Source organism: Balaenoptera musculus, chromosome 3 (assembly GCF_009873245.2).
Source record: "Balaenoptera musculus isolate JJ_BM4_2016_0621 chromosome 3, mBalMus1.pri.v3, whole genome shotgun sequence".
Lineage (NCBI taxonomy): Eukaryota > Metazoa > Chordata > Mammalia > Artiodactyla > Balaenopteridae > Balaenoptera > Balaenoptera musculus.
The window spans coordinates 99,687,395-99,702,078 of record NC_045787.1 but is presented as its reverse complement, the minus strand read 5'-3'; the positions used below and the strand labels follow the sequence as shown (position 1 = coordinate 99,702,078).

General features: G+C 42.1%; 1 protein-coding gene across 1 annotated transcript in view; it reads right to left on the bottom strand.

The window, feature by feature from the left end:
- LOC118893002 (zinc finger protein 474-like) overlaps window positions 1-14,684 on the bottom strand; it is a 65,312-nt gene that overhangs the window by 21,888 nt on the left and 28,740 nt on the right. The window contains exon 2 of the mRNA XM_036848120.1: window positions 12,854-14,089. Coding sequence (XP_036704015.1) covers window positions 12,854-13,876 — 1,023 coding nt within the window. The 5' untranslated portion in view covers window positions 13,877-14,089. The remainder of the gene's footprint in view (window positions 1-12,853; window positions 14,090-14,684) is intronic.

The following is a 14,684-nucleotide window of genomic DNA, read 5'->3' as shown; positions in this document are numbered from 1 at the left end:
TTGAGTAAATTAGAAAAAGATGCCCCACCTTAAGACACTTTCAAAACATCTGGTTGTGATCAATCATCTGTAATGACACAAGCCACAAGATACAAAATTTAAATATGGTGGCCGTGGAAAAGAATACACAGGACAATCCTTGCCCTGTCTCAGGACACGGCCTAGAATTGGCCTTATAGGTGGACGTGTACTTTGTTTCTCAGATAGAGCATGACTGGTAACGAGCCAGTCTGTAAATATCTGGGTTGAATCAGAGATTTTTCAACTTCGTGAATGCCAATAAAGCACTTGGATTCTAAATATTGATACTGAAGTTGCACTGTGAGCGGAAAGAAACCAGAGACATCTGCTGAAAACACAGCTGAGACTGATTCAGCGCTAAATGGAAATGCGTTTGGAGGAAAGGGCTGTCTCCCAGGAGGTGGTTCAAGTGTAGCCCAGATGCCGTTGCTCAGAAGAATGTTCTGATTACAGGCAATGTGCAAGGCACTATGCTAGGGACAGAGCCGGGAATTGGCCCTGACTGTGGGAATGATCGTATTTAAATTCACCACCTTTATTTGGGAATATTTTATATTTTTTCCTAAGCTCTTTGTCTGAGGCAATAAGTCTAGTTGACAGATCCCTATTTGGTGTGCACAGAGCCCATTCCCCCTGAAATCAGTCAAGGAACAGGGGCAGGGGGAGAAAGGGGCTTGCTGAGTGGAGTAAACATTCTTGGTTTCTTTGCCCATTGATATGTTTGAACTCAGTCAGACTGATTAGTTCTGAAGACTACTCTCCAGATGGGAAACCTCTCTAGGGTCCTGGACTTTTTGTGGCCTTGTAAAAGTCTTAGAAGCTTTGGATCCCAGATATCTGACCCACAAGAATCGCCTCATTGTTCTGGAGTCACCCACACGTGATCCAAATGGTGTTTGGCAGCTAGGGTGAGTTACCCTTTTCCCCGGCACGAAGCGTGTGTGCTAGCGGACACTGTACTCAACTACTACACAACTGTGTGGGTCCCCTCATGGGTCCTTCATGACCCAAGCTGTCCTCTTTACAGCATCTCACCCAGGCTACCCCGTGGAACTATGTCCCCTTTGCTTTACACTCTGGATCTCAGATTGTAAACTGATGGACTCGCCACCATTTCAGCCAATGGACTTCCATGTTTTATTTGACTGGCACAACGTTCTTAAAAGTTTCCAGTGTGAATATCCTTAGGTGGGACTTACTCTCCAGGATACCATAGGCTCCACCACTCCCTATGGTCCTATATGCAGCTGCCCAAACCCTGAAAGCATATGAGCTTGTGACTCAGAGCAGCCTGTTCTTTCACTCCCTCTCCCCACTTAGCCCCCCAATAAAAGGTATTTGCCTTATATCTCATTTCTAAGAAATGAGCTAAACTTATGGTTAATCTGTATTAATATGCCAATAGCTAGACATGGTTTGCTACCTAGCTAGGGGATCTTTGCATTTTAGCTGGGATTTCCTATGGAGTCAGTGTTTTGAGTCAAAGGACTGAATCTCTGGCTCTGGAATTTAAAAAGTTGGGGAGGTATTTTAGAAAACAAATGTGCAGTGGTACATTAGCAGTTGTCACACTGAAAATTACCTGCTCCCTTTGAGTATAAGCACTTAGGCACTTTGAACTTGACAGGAGGCTGGAAACCTATCCTTAGGCAAAAGAAAACCCTCCATGAAGGGAGGAGGGTCCAACAGCACCTCCACACAGTAACTGTGCATAATCCTTAAGTCATTTACTTGCTAGAGGATTTTTTGCTTCCCTCACTTCTAGCTGGATCCCAGGTTGTCAAAAACAGGGCCAATCCTGCCAGGGTCTGAGGGAATTGTTATGTGACTGTGCAGCTTTTGAATGGGTATCATTCCATCAATAGTGTTCCTCTTTCTGCATGACAAAATTAAACATAAAGAATCTGGGCCATAGCTGCTGTTTTAGATTTTCCACATTCTTGATCTCTTCTATTAGGCCAAATAATTGAAATGTCTGTGGTAAGCACACAAGGCATGTCATAGAATGCAGTAAGGTTAGATGGGGAAATATGAGGGAAAGTTTTTCTTCCCTGTACTTGCGGAAAAAAGAGTAAAACCTCTTTTAGAAATCCATGTGCGTATTCCAATACTGAAAATGTATGACCACGTAGCAGCTAACAATTACGAGGCACTTTCTATGTGCCAGGCCCTGTACTAAGCATTTAACATGCTTTATCTCAATACTTCTCATAATAATCCTCTGGATAAAATGTAATACCTCCATTTTACAAACCAGGAAACTGAGGTACAGAGCTGTTAGTAAATGGTGAAGTTGCTTTTCACCCAGACAGTGCATCTTCACACTGCCTGTCACTGCACTGCCTCTGTGAAGGGAGCACGGAGGAGATGACATGTGGTGGTTTGTCAGACACGATCCCAGGTTTTTCGCGGGTATTCTCACATTTAAGCTCTTGCCTGCAGAACTGAGGCTGAGGGAAGTAATTTGTTCAGAGATATGTGATTTTGTCGTGCATCTGTCAACTGATTCCAGGTCTGTTTGATTTCAGCGGCTTCTAGAAACATGGGGTGTAAAGTCGTCCGTCGTTGGCAGAGTATCATGCTCTGCCTTACGTGTCCACAGTCAGCCTTTGCATGGGATTTGAGAGAAACCTGCAAAATTCCTACTTCTGCTCTCTCGACTACCTCCAAAGTTCATTCCTTTGGATTAAAATCCTTTCTCCCCAGATCCTCTTTCAAAACGCAAATAGTCCTATGAGAGAGATTTCTCTGTGAAGAATTTTATCAGATTTTCCCAACCCCCTTCCAACAATATCAAAAGATGGGGGTTGGTAGGAGCAGGGGAGATGCAGAAGGTGCTGGAAGGGAAAGGAGATCCAGGTCACCCAAAGCCATTCCCGAAGTCAGAATTTTGCCTGTAGCCATTTAAAACACAATTTCAACAAACTTGACTGAGATTGAAAGTGTATAATTAAGTTTCCATTCCCCCAGCCATGTCCTACACATGCAGACACAGTATTAATAGCATTTTAATATATAGGAGTAACTGTGTAGTTCAGTCTCAAACCTCAACAATCGCAGAGTTTGATTGTCTCAAAACCACTGGTATTTCACATTTCTGGTGTTTTCAAACAATCCTACCCAAATGTCACATCTGGAAGGATCGTTGTTTGAAATTAAATTGTTTTTGGAAATCACTGGATGCCACGTAAAGGAATTTTCCAATCCAGCCTGTCTATTGGCCAACTATTAGAGAGTCTGCTATTTGTGATTTGGAGTTTTGTTTTGCTCCTTTTAACAATAAGAAAGACTTGGTCATTCATTTGGAAATGCTGTTAACATTAAAGTATTTTCATGTACCTGATTTTTTAAAACAAACTATTGGTATTTTGAATATATGTTTGGCATTTTAGCTATTTACTTCCTTGTCCTGACATACAAAGGCTGAAAAATCTAAGTCAAAGAACAAATTCCAAATTAGTTTCTGTTTATGAAAGGAATACAGTTTCTTAGCTGAAGGTTTTTCTTTTTCTTTTTTCTTTTCACATTTGAGATAGAAGCGTTCTTTTCTGATCCCTTGGAAAGATATTGGTTAGAAAGTGAGATGTTTGAGATATTGATTCAACCTCTTGGCAAATGCTTGTAAGAATGACTTTCCTTGAAGAAAACGGATGTGTCCCTGGTGTCTGGTTCCTGTGATCCTCAGTTTGGCACCAGGCCTGACCTTCATGGTCAGATGGCTCCGGGTCACAGGGTAAAATGAAGCAATGGGGACAAGAAAGGAAAAACCTAAAAACTGTGGCAGACACAGTTTTTCCAGCTTCTATAGTTAGAGAGAAAAAGAATAAAGCATAGGCACTATCTGACCTGGAACTTGGAAGACGGGTTATTTCCCACGAATGGTTTGTCTACAACTTGTATGCTAAAGGGCCCCCAGCTCTGGGGGGAGGCCCAGGAAAGAGGTTTTCCAATGAAAAGAAGAAAGATATCATCTTGGATATAGGACAGAAAGGATTCTAACCTTAGGAGATAGTTTTGTTCTTTGGTTGTTGTCTTTTCCTTTTCTTTTCTTATCAGAGTTTTTGGTCCCAATCTCTCCCTTTCCTCTCTGTCTCTCTACCCTCTGCCTCTGATTTCCTGAAGCTTTAGGTTGGGACCAGTGATATCTTTATGTTTTTACCTTTTCTGCTTAAACAAAGGTAGCCTGGATGTGAGAGCTGCTTGGGGACTTTTAATGACAGTATTATGGCATCAGAGTTGGTGCTTGGAGCAGGATTACTGGAAATTTATTGAGTTCCTCCATTTATTAGACCCTTCTTTAATTTGTAGGACATCTCTCTCCCTATAAGACAGCCTCACAGAGGTAAATATGTGAAAGAGACAGTGGATGTAAGAAGGAGATGAATTACACAATATAAAGGGAAAGCAAGAGGTGAGTCCTAAGTCAAATTCTCTCAGTTTCCACCTATTCATAAAGCTGAACTTGTCCTCACATCTAGCAGTGAGAGTCTGTTCATAGGACAATCACCTCCGTTTCAAGAGGAACTTTTTCAAGGTTGTGTTGCACTGCCTTTGGTGGAGTTCTAAGAATTTTGGGAGAGATTTTAATTGTTGACCTTGGAATTTAGGTTTCTAAGAACTATGTATATCCATTCAGTCATTACATAAAGATTTCCTAAGCATCTATCACTAGAAAATGTGGATGTCTGTGTGTTTGGGGCTGGAAGGAGCGAGATGGGGGTGACATGCAGAAGCAGGCTTAGGAAGACACATGAAATCATTTAAGCTAGAAAGATTATTTGAGGGTACAGCATGTTGTAGTTCTGTTCATTTTAGGCTTGAATAATACCTGAATTTATAATATGTGATCCTCTCTTCTCACAGAGGTTACCATCAGTATTTTTCTTTTCAGAGAAGCAGAAATCCACATATTGGAATACCAATGCAAGGACCACCTATTTTTGCTTTCATCTTTGGGCTCTGAGAGAGGTAGCTATATCTACTATGGTCTCTCTCATTACGGATATGTAGGACATACGGATAATTATCATTTGAGGCTGATTTTTAAAAATGAATATGTTAGAGTGTAATTTGTACAGATGAGTATTATTCTTCACATTTTTATCTTAGGAAGTAATATATATCAATTTCATTGGGGTTGCTGTTGCTGTCACATCAGATGTGGAACCCTCCCTCACCCTCAGCACGTATTTCACACACGCTATATACACACAGATTCCTTTGGGTTGGTTTCTGGAGCCAACAGGACAGAAGGGAATGCTCTTGTTACCTTAAAGTTGCGCTTGGTACACCTGAGAGCCGTGGGATCCTAGAACGCTGCCCTGATATTCAGGCATGGTTGGCACCAAGGAAAGATGAAGAAATGGCCCATGGAGCTGGATATTAGTGGCCCAGCTGGCAGCATCATCAGGGGGTGGTTTGTGAGGTCGAGCCTGGTTCTCATGACATCGGCACTGACGACCATGAGGAGGTGAGCTCGGGCCACTGAAGATGGTTATGAGAATGAAAACCCGCAGGCAGATCACACTGGACTTTTTATCTACCACCTCCAGAGAGTTCCAAGTCATTCTTGTGTTTGGGGATTAAAGAGGCACACGGTTCTAGGAGCCTGTCTTTATTTCAGAAACTCAGTTTAACTGAAGGCATGAAGAGACAAAGGACTAAGTAGACCCTCAAGATTCGCTTTTCCCTCTCTCTTTATATGTCTCTCTTTCTCATCTGATAGGCCTGATCAGCTTACCTGGTATTTCACTGAGAAAATATAAAATATAAGCTAACAGACTGTAGCTCCTTCATCTTCCCACTAACAACCTACAATCTTACCTTCACCTGCATTCAACCTGAAAAGGGTTGAAAAGGGTATGGCTATGCTGCCAGGCTTATAAGTGTTCATTCAGCAGGACAAAGAGGACAGAAGTTTGTTCATTCAATAAATATTTATTGTTAGGCATTGGAATAAGTGCTAAATATAGAGTCATAAAAAAGGTAGACACAGTTCTTGATCTCCTGGAGTTTTTAGTCTTACGGAGGAAATGATAGGAAATAAATAAAAAGAAATATAAAAATTCTAATTGTAATGTGACAGTGTCTAATGGTGGGAGATGGACATTTAGGTTCTTGGTTAGAGACAACCTCGTGACATTTCAGCTGAGACATGAAAGGTATGAAAGCATTAGCCAATAGTCAGGATGTGAGGGGATGGCAATGACAGGAGGAGGAGACATGCTGGCTAAAGGTAGCATGTATGAAGGCCTTGAGGTAAGAAAGATCTTAAAATGGAACTAAAAAGTCCACATGTGGCCAGAGTGTGATGAAGGGAGGGGACAGGCACACAAGATAAAGCTGTGGAAACAGCACAGTTTCCGCCTGAAATGGAGACATGTCCCCTCTTGTTAATCCTCTCCCTTTGCACAGGCTGGGATCCCACCTTGGTGCCCATTTCTCCTCCAGGTTTTACATTTGCTCTTATCACCTCTCCTGCTCTCTACTGGATCACTATCCAGAATATTCAAATGTAGTCTACAAGCTCCCATCTTCTAAGGGAACCTCTCTTAACCTAAAATCTCTATTTCTAGCCTACCCATTATTTCTCTTCTAGTCTCTAAGCCAAACTTCTCAAAACACCTCCTATCTTTATCATCCATACAGTCTGCAACCCCCGTCACGACCCTGAATGTGTTCTCTCCAAGTTTGTCAAACTAAATCCACGTTGCCAAATCAAATAGATTTTTTGGCCTTCATCCTACTCCATCCTTCATCCTACCTCTGTGCACTGCGTACCGTTTTCCACACCCTTATTCTTCACATTTTCTCCTGTCACAACTTTCAGGGCACCACACTCTCAAGTCGTTCCTCCAGCGTTTCCAGTCACTCATTCTCCAGCTCCTTCTCCTCTAACCCCTAAATACTGTAATGCTTCAGGGCTCAGCCCTGGGTTGATTTTTCTAGCCCTATACTCATTCTGATGACTTTAAATATATATTAACAATGCACAAATGTATATCCCAGCCCAATTCCTCTTTTGAGATCCAGACTTATATATTCAGCCTGACTTGCCTACTTAGATACCTCACAAGCATTTTGAATTTGGTATGTCCAGAATGAAACAATTGGTCTTTATCCCCAAGAGCCTACCAGTTTCTCAAGTTTTTTCCATTTTAGAAAGTGACACAACCAGTGCAGTTGCTCAAGCTAGAAATCTTAGAGTCATCCTTGACCCCCTTCCTTACTCCTCCACATCCCAACTATTACCAGGTTCTGCCCATTATACCTTATCTCCATCTCTGCTACCAACACCCTAGGCCAAGCTTTCATCTGCTTCCACCTGGATTCCTGCAATAGCCAAATAACTGATGTCCCTGTGTCCACTGGGCAGCTGGCAGAAACTGTGCTGTTTCCACAGCTTTATCTTGTGTGCCTGTCCCCTCCCTTCATCACACTCTGGCCACATGTGGACTTTTTAGTTCCATTTTAAGATCTTTCTTACCTCATGGCCTTCATACATGCTACCTTTAGCCAGCATGTCTCCTCCTCCTGTCGTTGCCATCCCCTCACATCCTGACTATTGGCTAATGCTTTCATACCTTTCAGGTCTCAGCTGAAATGTCACGAGGTTGTCTCTAACCAAGAACTTAAATGTCCACCTCCCACCATTAGACACTGTCACATTACAATTAGAATTTTTATATTTCTTTTTATTTATTTCCTATCATTTCCTCCATAAGACTAAAAACTCCAGGAGATCAAGAACTGTGTCTACTTTTTTTTTTTTAATTTTATTTATTTATTTATGGCTGTGTTAGGTCTTCGTTTCTGTGCGAGGGCTTTCTCTAGTTGCGGCAAGTGGGGGCCACTCTTCATCACGGCGCGCGGGCCTCTCACCATCGCGGCCTCTCTTGTTGCGGAGCACAGGCTCCAGACGCGCAGGCTCAGTAGTTGTGGCTCACGGGCCTAGTTGCTCCGCGGCATGTGGGATCTTCCCAGACCAGGGCTCGAACCCGTGTCCCCTGCATTGGCAGGCAGATTCTCAACCACTGCGCCACCAAGGAAGCCCTGTGTCTACCTTTTTTATGACTCTATATTTAGTACTTAGTCCAGTGCCTAACAATAAATATTTATTGAATGAACAAACTTCTGTCCTCTTTGTCCTGCCTAATTAGCACTTATAAGCCTGGCAGCACAGCCATACCCTCTTTGTACCACACATATGCCTCTCTCTTTAGTGACATAAAAAGGTATTGTTCTTTGGAATTGGACAGATCTGGCTCTGACACCACTACCAAGCCCACTGTGTGACTTTGGGCTAGTTGCTTAATCTCAGTTTCCCCACCTGGAAAGTAGGGAAGTAATATCTGTCATATAGTAATATTACGAGGATTAAAATGAGAACATGTATATGAAGTACTGATCATAAAGATAGTTAATAAAAGTTACTTCCCTTTATTCCATGCCTCCTAATAAACTCCAAATACTTTTTACCTAATAGACACACACACACACACACACACACACACACACACACAACATTTGACAATGTGAGAACATCCATCCTGCCCTTCTGAGTCTTTCTGATCGTGACCTTCCCACTGAGAGGTTTGCCTTTAGAGAATGAGATATTTAGCTATGGAACAGCATTGATGATATTAAACCAAATATATAACTGTAGCCCTAAATAATTTGAGTTTGTATTATAAGGGCACGTTCTCAAATATGAAGGTAACACAAAGAGAAAGGCAATAATATTTTTGAGTGTAGAAGACATTACATTAAAAGAAAACACCAGATGGCAGCACCCGATGCTAGAGACGTGTCTGATGGGATTTTAGCTCAAACCTGAGCATCAAGGATGCCAAAGGTAGCTTAAAACTACATTCAGAGAGACAATCTTTTATTAAAAAAAAAAAAAAAGACATTCCCTAAAGAAAAATAATGCCTGTTTTGTAATATAGTGTAGGGTTTTTAGAAACAGTGTTTCACATGTTACCAGAAAAATACTAAGAAAATAACCCTAAGCATTATGTAACTAATAAAAGGTAATTAAACAAATGCTTCATTTTAGGTTGTAGTTATATTTAATTAACTCTGCCAATCTGTGTTCCAATTAGCCAGAAAGACCTTAAGTCAAAGAATGAAATACTATCAGCTTATAGAAAAGGGAAATTTTTTCCCGAATATTAAATGCAAATATTAAAATGTATTCACTCATATTAAAATAAGAGGCAATAGTGGTCTCTATTCTTGTATACTTCTAGCATTACTTAGACCATTGCTTGCTAAAACAGACATCAAAGGGTTGCATTAAATAAATGCAATATTAAAATTTAAAATGATAATCTATAGTTTTCCATATTATGCATCAAATTTCACCTGGAATTAACACTACTTTTAAAATCTTGCTTAATTGGATATTGCTTGTTCAGGCTTTCCTTCTTTTAGAGGCAAAAAGGGGAGTTTGATGTTGCTCTGACACCATATAATGGGAGAACAACACCCCAGGCAGTCACACCTTTTATTTATTTTTTATTTTTTTATTTTTAAAAATCTTTATTTGAGTATAATTGCTTTACAATGGTGTCTTAGTTGCTGCTGTATAACAAAGTGAATCAGCTATACGTATACATATATCCCCATATCTCCTCCCTCTTGGGTATCCCTCCCACCCTCCCTATCCCACCCCTCTAGGTGGTCACAAAGCATCGAGCTGATCTCCCTGTGCTATGAGGCTGCTTCCCACTAGCTATCTATTTCACATTTGGTAATATATATATGTCCATGACACTCTCACTTCGTCCCAGCTTACCCTTCCCCCTCCCCCTGTCCTCAAGTCCATTCTCTACATCTGCATCTTCATTCCTGTCCTGCCCCTAGGTTCTTCAGAACAATTTTTTTTTTTTGATTCCATATATATGTGTTAGCATACGGTACTTGTTTTTCTCTTTCTGACTTACTTCACTCTGTATGACCAACTCTAGGTCCTTTTAAATAAAAATCCGTATCAAGGGTTTTATTCCTCTTACATGCTGCTTGGGATCCTTCACAACTTCACTGTGAGATCAGAGAGAGTGAATTCAGCCCTGCATTTTGGATGAGAAGCAACGGAACAATTCAAGTCCATTCAGTGGTGAGAGGGCAAAGCAGAGCTGGCACAGAATGCCCATCGACGACTTGGAGGAGGATCGTCTTAGCAGCGTTTGTTTGTTTAGATTTGATTGAAGGGTAACAGGAGCATCTGTGTCATCAGAGAACTGAGCCAATCTATGTAGGAGGAACATTCCGAGCGGAGGGTAATCCACTCTGCCAGCGAAACAGTCATTGTTGCCCAACTGCAATGAGTTGTTTCCAAGTTCTGTGATCATGATTCTGAAAATATTTTTCTCACCTGAGTTCACTACAAGATTGAGCCCCCTGAGAACATTGGGCAAGATCGCTGATTCTAATCTGAAGTCAGATCAAGGATTCTAGAGGGAAATTGTTCTGATTGACATGAGAAGAGAGGAAGCGAACATCTGAATTGAAAAAAACAATGCGTGTGTCTCACAGTCAGCCAAAAGCTGGCCGCCAAAGGCAGATGAAATTCTGAAATCTAATAATGCACAAGGCAGTGATCTTTATGGAAATGAATGATTCACTGCACTATCTAAATCTTAAATGATACAAAGATAGAAAAACAGCAATAGACAGGGTCAAAATGCAACCAAAAGAGAAAACTATACTACCCAGGAGAGGCTTTCTGCTGAAAGCACCGTGCAGTGGCAAATGTCTTTTCAAGGGAAGGGATAATGTCTGTTGGTTCAAGAGATCTTATGCCTCTCAGAAGACTAGGAGTTTTCTCCATTTTAATGAACCCAAGCTTGCTCCAAATCTGGCAGCTAAAGGGACCCTATGTTGGATGACATTTCTATGCCCTCCACTAAAGCCTGTGTGGTCCCCAAAAGGGCCAGCACATATGTGATGGCAGTGGGTGCCAGTTTCTCACTGACATGCACCTTTTCAGGTCGGGAGCAGAGTTGGTCAAACTCTGACAGAGCCGTGTCCTCTAGATGCCCCTGTTCCAAAGGACTCCCTCTACTCTGATCTAAAAGCGCAAGACACCGACAGCCCTCACTGGCCTCTCCTCCTGACAGTCTCCCCTCCAGATGACTGAGTGAGTCAGGGGTGTCCTCTTGTGAAGCCGGGGGCCCAGGCCAGCTTCTCTCAGCAGTCGTGACTGAGTGAGAACATGCTATGCTCAGCCTGCTGGCTCCACTCTTGGGAGCACAAAGTACGTGTTACAGCAACAAGCACAAGAATTCTGACCCCACTCTTTCCTATCTTGAGATCTGCAATGAGAACATTTAAAGCAAATGCATACAATCAGGAAACAGGGCTGAAAGTCAGAATACTAACGGAGTTTCAGATTTGTGGCTCTAAGACGTGGATTCTTTTGCTCACTGAATCCAGACCCCACACGTTTTGGAAGAAAAGCAACAGCCAGAAGATGAGAAAAACAGTTCATGTTTATGAGACCAGCCTGAAGCCTATGCCACACTTACGAGTTTGGGTTTTCATTCGGCAAAGAAACTAGCTGTTCTTTTTCAAGTTCATCGGAAAATATGCCCATTAATCTGACTCTTCAGCTTTAGGATCACTGTCTTGGAAACTTCTAAACCAGTAAGTGAAAGATCTCATTCAAAGATTTCATTTTAAACATAGAAGTTAGGAAAAAGTACCCGACATTTGCCAAAGTAATGCAATAAAAGAAGTAACAAAGAAAAATTGGGTAAAAAATGAAGTATGGCTACCCATCCCCCAATCCCTCTGGTTTAATTTTTGCAATAGCTTGAGTAACCTTAGTTTCCTGAGAACAGTTCATTTAAAGAACCCTGCAGGTGGGACATTTCAAGTAGCAAGTCACTGAGAAAAGACTTTGACCACCCCCTATTTCTCACGACTTGATGTTCTGTAAGGTGTGACACATGGCAGCACAACCACTTCCCTGGCTTCATGGAAGGACAAAACACATGGACCACACCCTATCTTGCATCCTTCCCCAGTCCTGGTTGATGATGAAATTTCAGGTGAAGGCCCAACAACATTTCACCATACAGGTTGGGGATCCCTGGAGTCATGCTTATTTACAACTGCCCAAGTCATGGCTTGGTGTCTGACCCAAACACAGGGTACAGAGAAGCAGAGGAAACTGAGCACTTCCTAGATCCATGAACACATCTAGTTGGCTTTGGGTCTGCACTGGGGTTAATTCCCCAGATACTACAACCATATAAGTGTTAAAAGAAAACATGCTGCATTTTAGAGCATGTTTATTTCTGCAAGTGCTCCAGTGTTTAATTACTGCTAAAGTCATTTGGGGTTTTTGACACAGATTTTATTTTAGTACGATAAACTCAGTATAACCAGCATTGCCAAAAATGAATTCCTAAGGTAGATGACTAAAATAAACCAGTAATAAATATTGGCTGTTGGAATGGGAATTATATCTCTGTAATGTAGACACAGCATTACTGACTCATTTTCAAATAACAGTCTCTCCCAAGGATTATTGGTATGAGGGATCAAGGAAGAAAGAAGTCCATCTCTCTTTTAGGCAGCAGAATGGAAGAGGACTATGAATCCACCAGGCAAGGGTGTTTTTATATCTACTTTGCCAACAGAGATATAGCCCTGGAGTCTGACAGGGGGTCAACTTAGGCTGCACTGAGGCAGAAATAAGGCATTGAAAGAAACCATCCTAGGAGCTGAGGGAGCTGATTCTAGGGACATTTTTCTCTCATTCCCCTGGAGGCAGAATGTATCCCCTAGACCCACCCAGTGTGTATCATGTGGCACGAATTACCTTATCAGTCACAGTGGGTACTGCCATGTTCCTTTGCTGCTTGGAATTAGTGGACTGTTTGAGGCCACCTTTACTCCATAATGTCAAATCCTGAACTTTTGGCCCACTAGGTTGAGCTGTACAACTTCTCTGGTGTACCAGAAGGCTGTCAGGGGCAAAGGTATGGCTACAATTTGGGCAGGGTACGAGCTGAGCTTGACTCGGCCCCTCTTGGTTGGACTGTCCAGTTGGAAGGGGCTGAGGCTTCCGCGGTAGTGGCTGGCAGAACTCCCTGGGGAGCCGGTCATTTTCTATTTTCCACTTTTCCAGGCATTTGGGCTGATGTATAGGAAGGGACAGAGTGCCAAATTCCCTACCACAAACGCAGCAGATGAGAGCCCTTGGTCGGGTTGGGATGCCAACAGAAGCTTTCTTGAGAGCAGCAAGATTATCAGAACTGTTGGGATTTGGTGCCCTGGGCCCCTCACCCTTCAGCTTGCAGCTTCTCTGATGAACAAGAAGCCGATCTGGCAAGAACTTGCGGCCACAGGATTCACAGGGCAGCAGCTGAGCCTGGGAACTCTGGAATGCTGCCTGAAGATTGTAGGATCCACTTCCACTGAGAGGCAGTGGTTTGGAAGGTTCTGGCCTCCTCAGGTGCTTGGGCAACTTGCTGTTTTCAGTGCGCCACTTCTCCAAGCACTGGAGCTCGTGAATGCCAAGCGATTGGGACCCAAATTCTCGGCCACAAATATAGCACACCTGGAACCCGGGCCTGCGGGATGGGATCACAGGGGGGCTGGGTTGACTTTCCGACATAATCCTCCTACTGGACCGTTTTAGGAGTATTACAGTTCCAGGTCTATTTTTCTGAGGGTTCGTCTTTATTTTTTCACCAGGATTGACATGCTCTATTTCTGGCAAAAAGCTAGAATGGGATGCACTAGATAGAACAGCTTGGTTTATAAGGGAGGTGGGCTCTTTAGAAGGGTGGAAAGACTGTTGCAACGTGTTGGAAACCCTTTTCTCCTTTCCTCTTTCCATTAACAAAGAAGTCTTTCTCGAGTGCTTGCTCTGATTTCAGGCCAGACATATTTTGGGCTTCTGCTTAGAGTGAAGGTTAGTCAGGTTGGCTGTTCTGGGGTTCCACATTGTAGCCAGTACCTTAGACCCAAAGACAGTGACTCAGAGCTTCATTGCAGGGCAGCAGTCTGGAATGCTGGAAAGTCCCCATGAAACCTCAGATGCCTCCAAGATCTGCAGGGGAAGCATAAATCAAGAAGTTATTACATACAAACACACACACACACGCACACACACACACACACTTAGATTTTAAGTTGATAAAGAACCGTGATTTTTTTTTTTTTTGACCTAGTATCCTCTTTGGCTAGCATAATAATTAGCACTTAGGATTTGTTCAGTAAATGTTGAAATAAATACGAAAGAAATTTCCATTATGAATTGCACTGTTATTGTGTTGAAAGTAGTGTTCTGCCCAAAGGAAGATGGACATTAATAGCACATCACAGACATATATGGCACAATCCAAGAGGCATGGTGGTGAGATCATGGAGGAGAGAACCAAGGCCTCTGAAAATTAGATTAATGAAACTGCAGATCATGTAAAAAGACCTCCTTCCACTACTTTAGGGATTCTTTTTAGTGCCATGGAATCCTTTGTCAGTTCTTTGAAGCCTAGGGACCTCTTCCCAGAATAATAATTTTAAAAGCAAAAAATAAAATTCTTACTAGTACAAGTGAAACTAATTTTATTGAAATAATTTATCAAATATTTTTAGTTGTGATTTATCTTTTACTTGAGCTATAGTAATATGCTAAAATGTTTGAG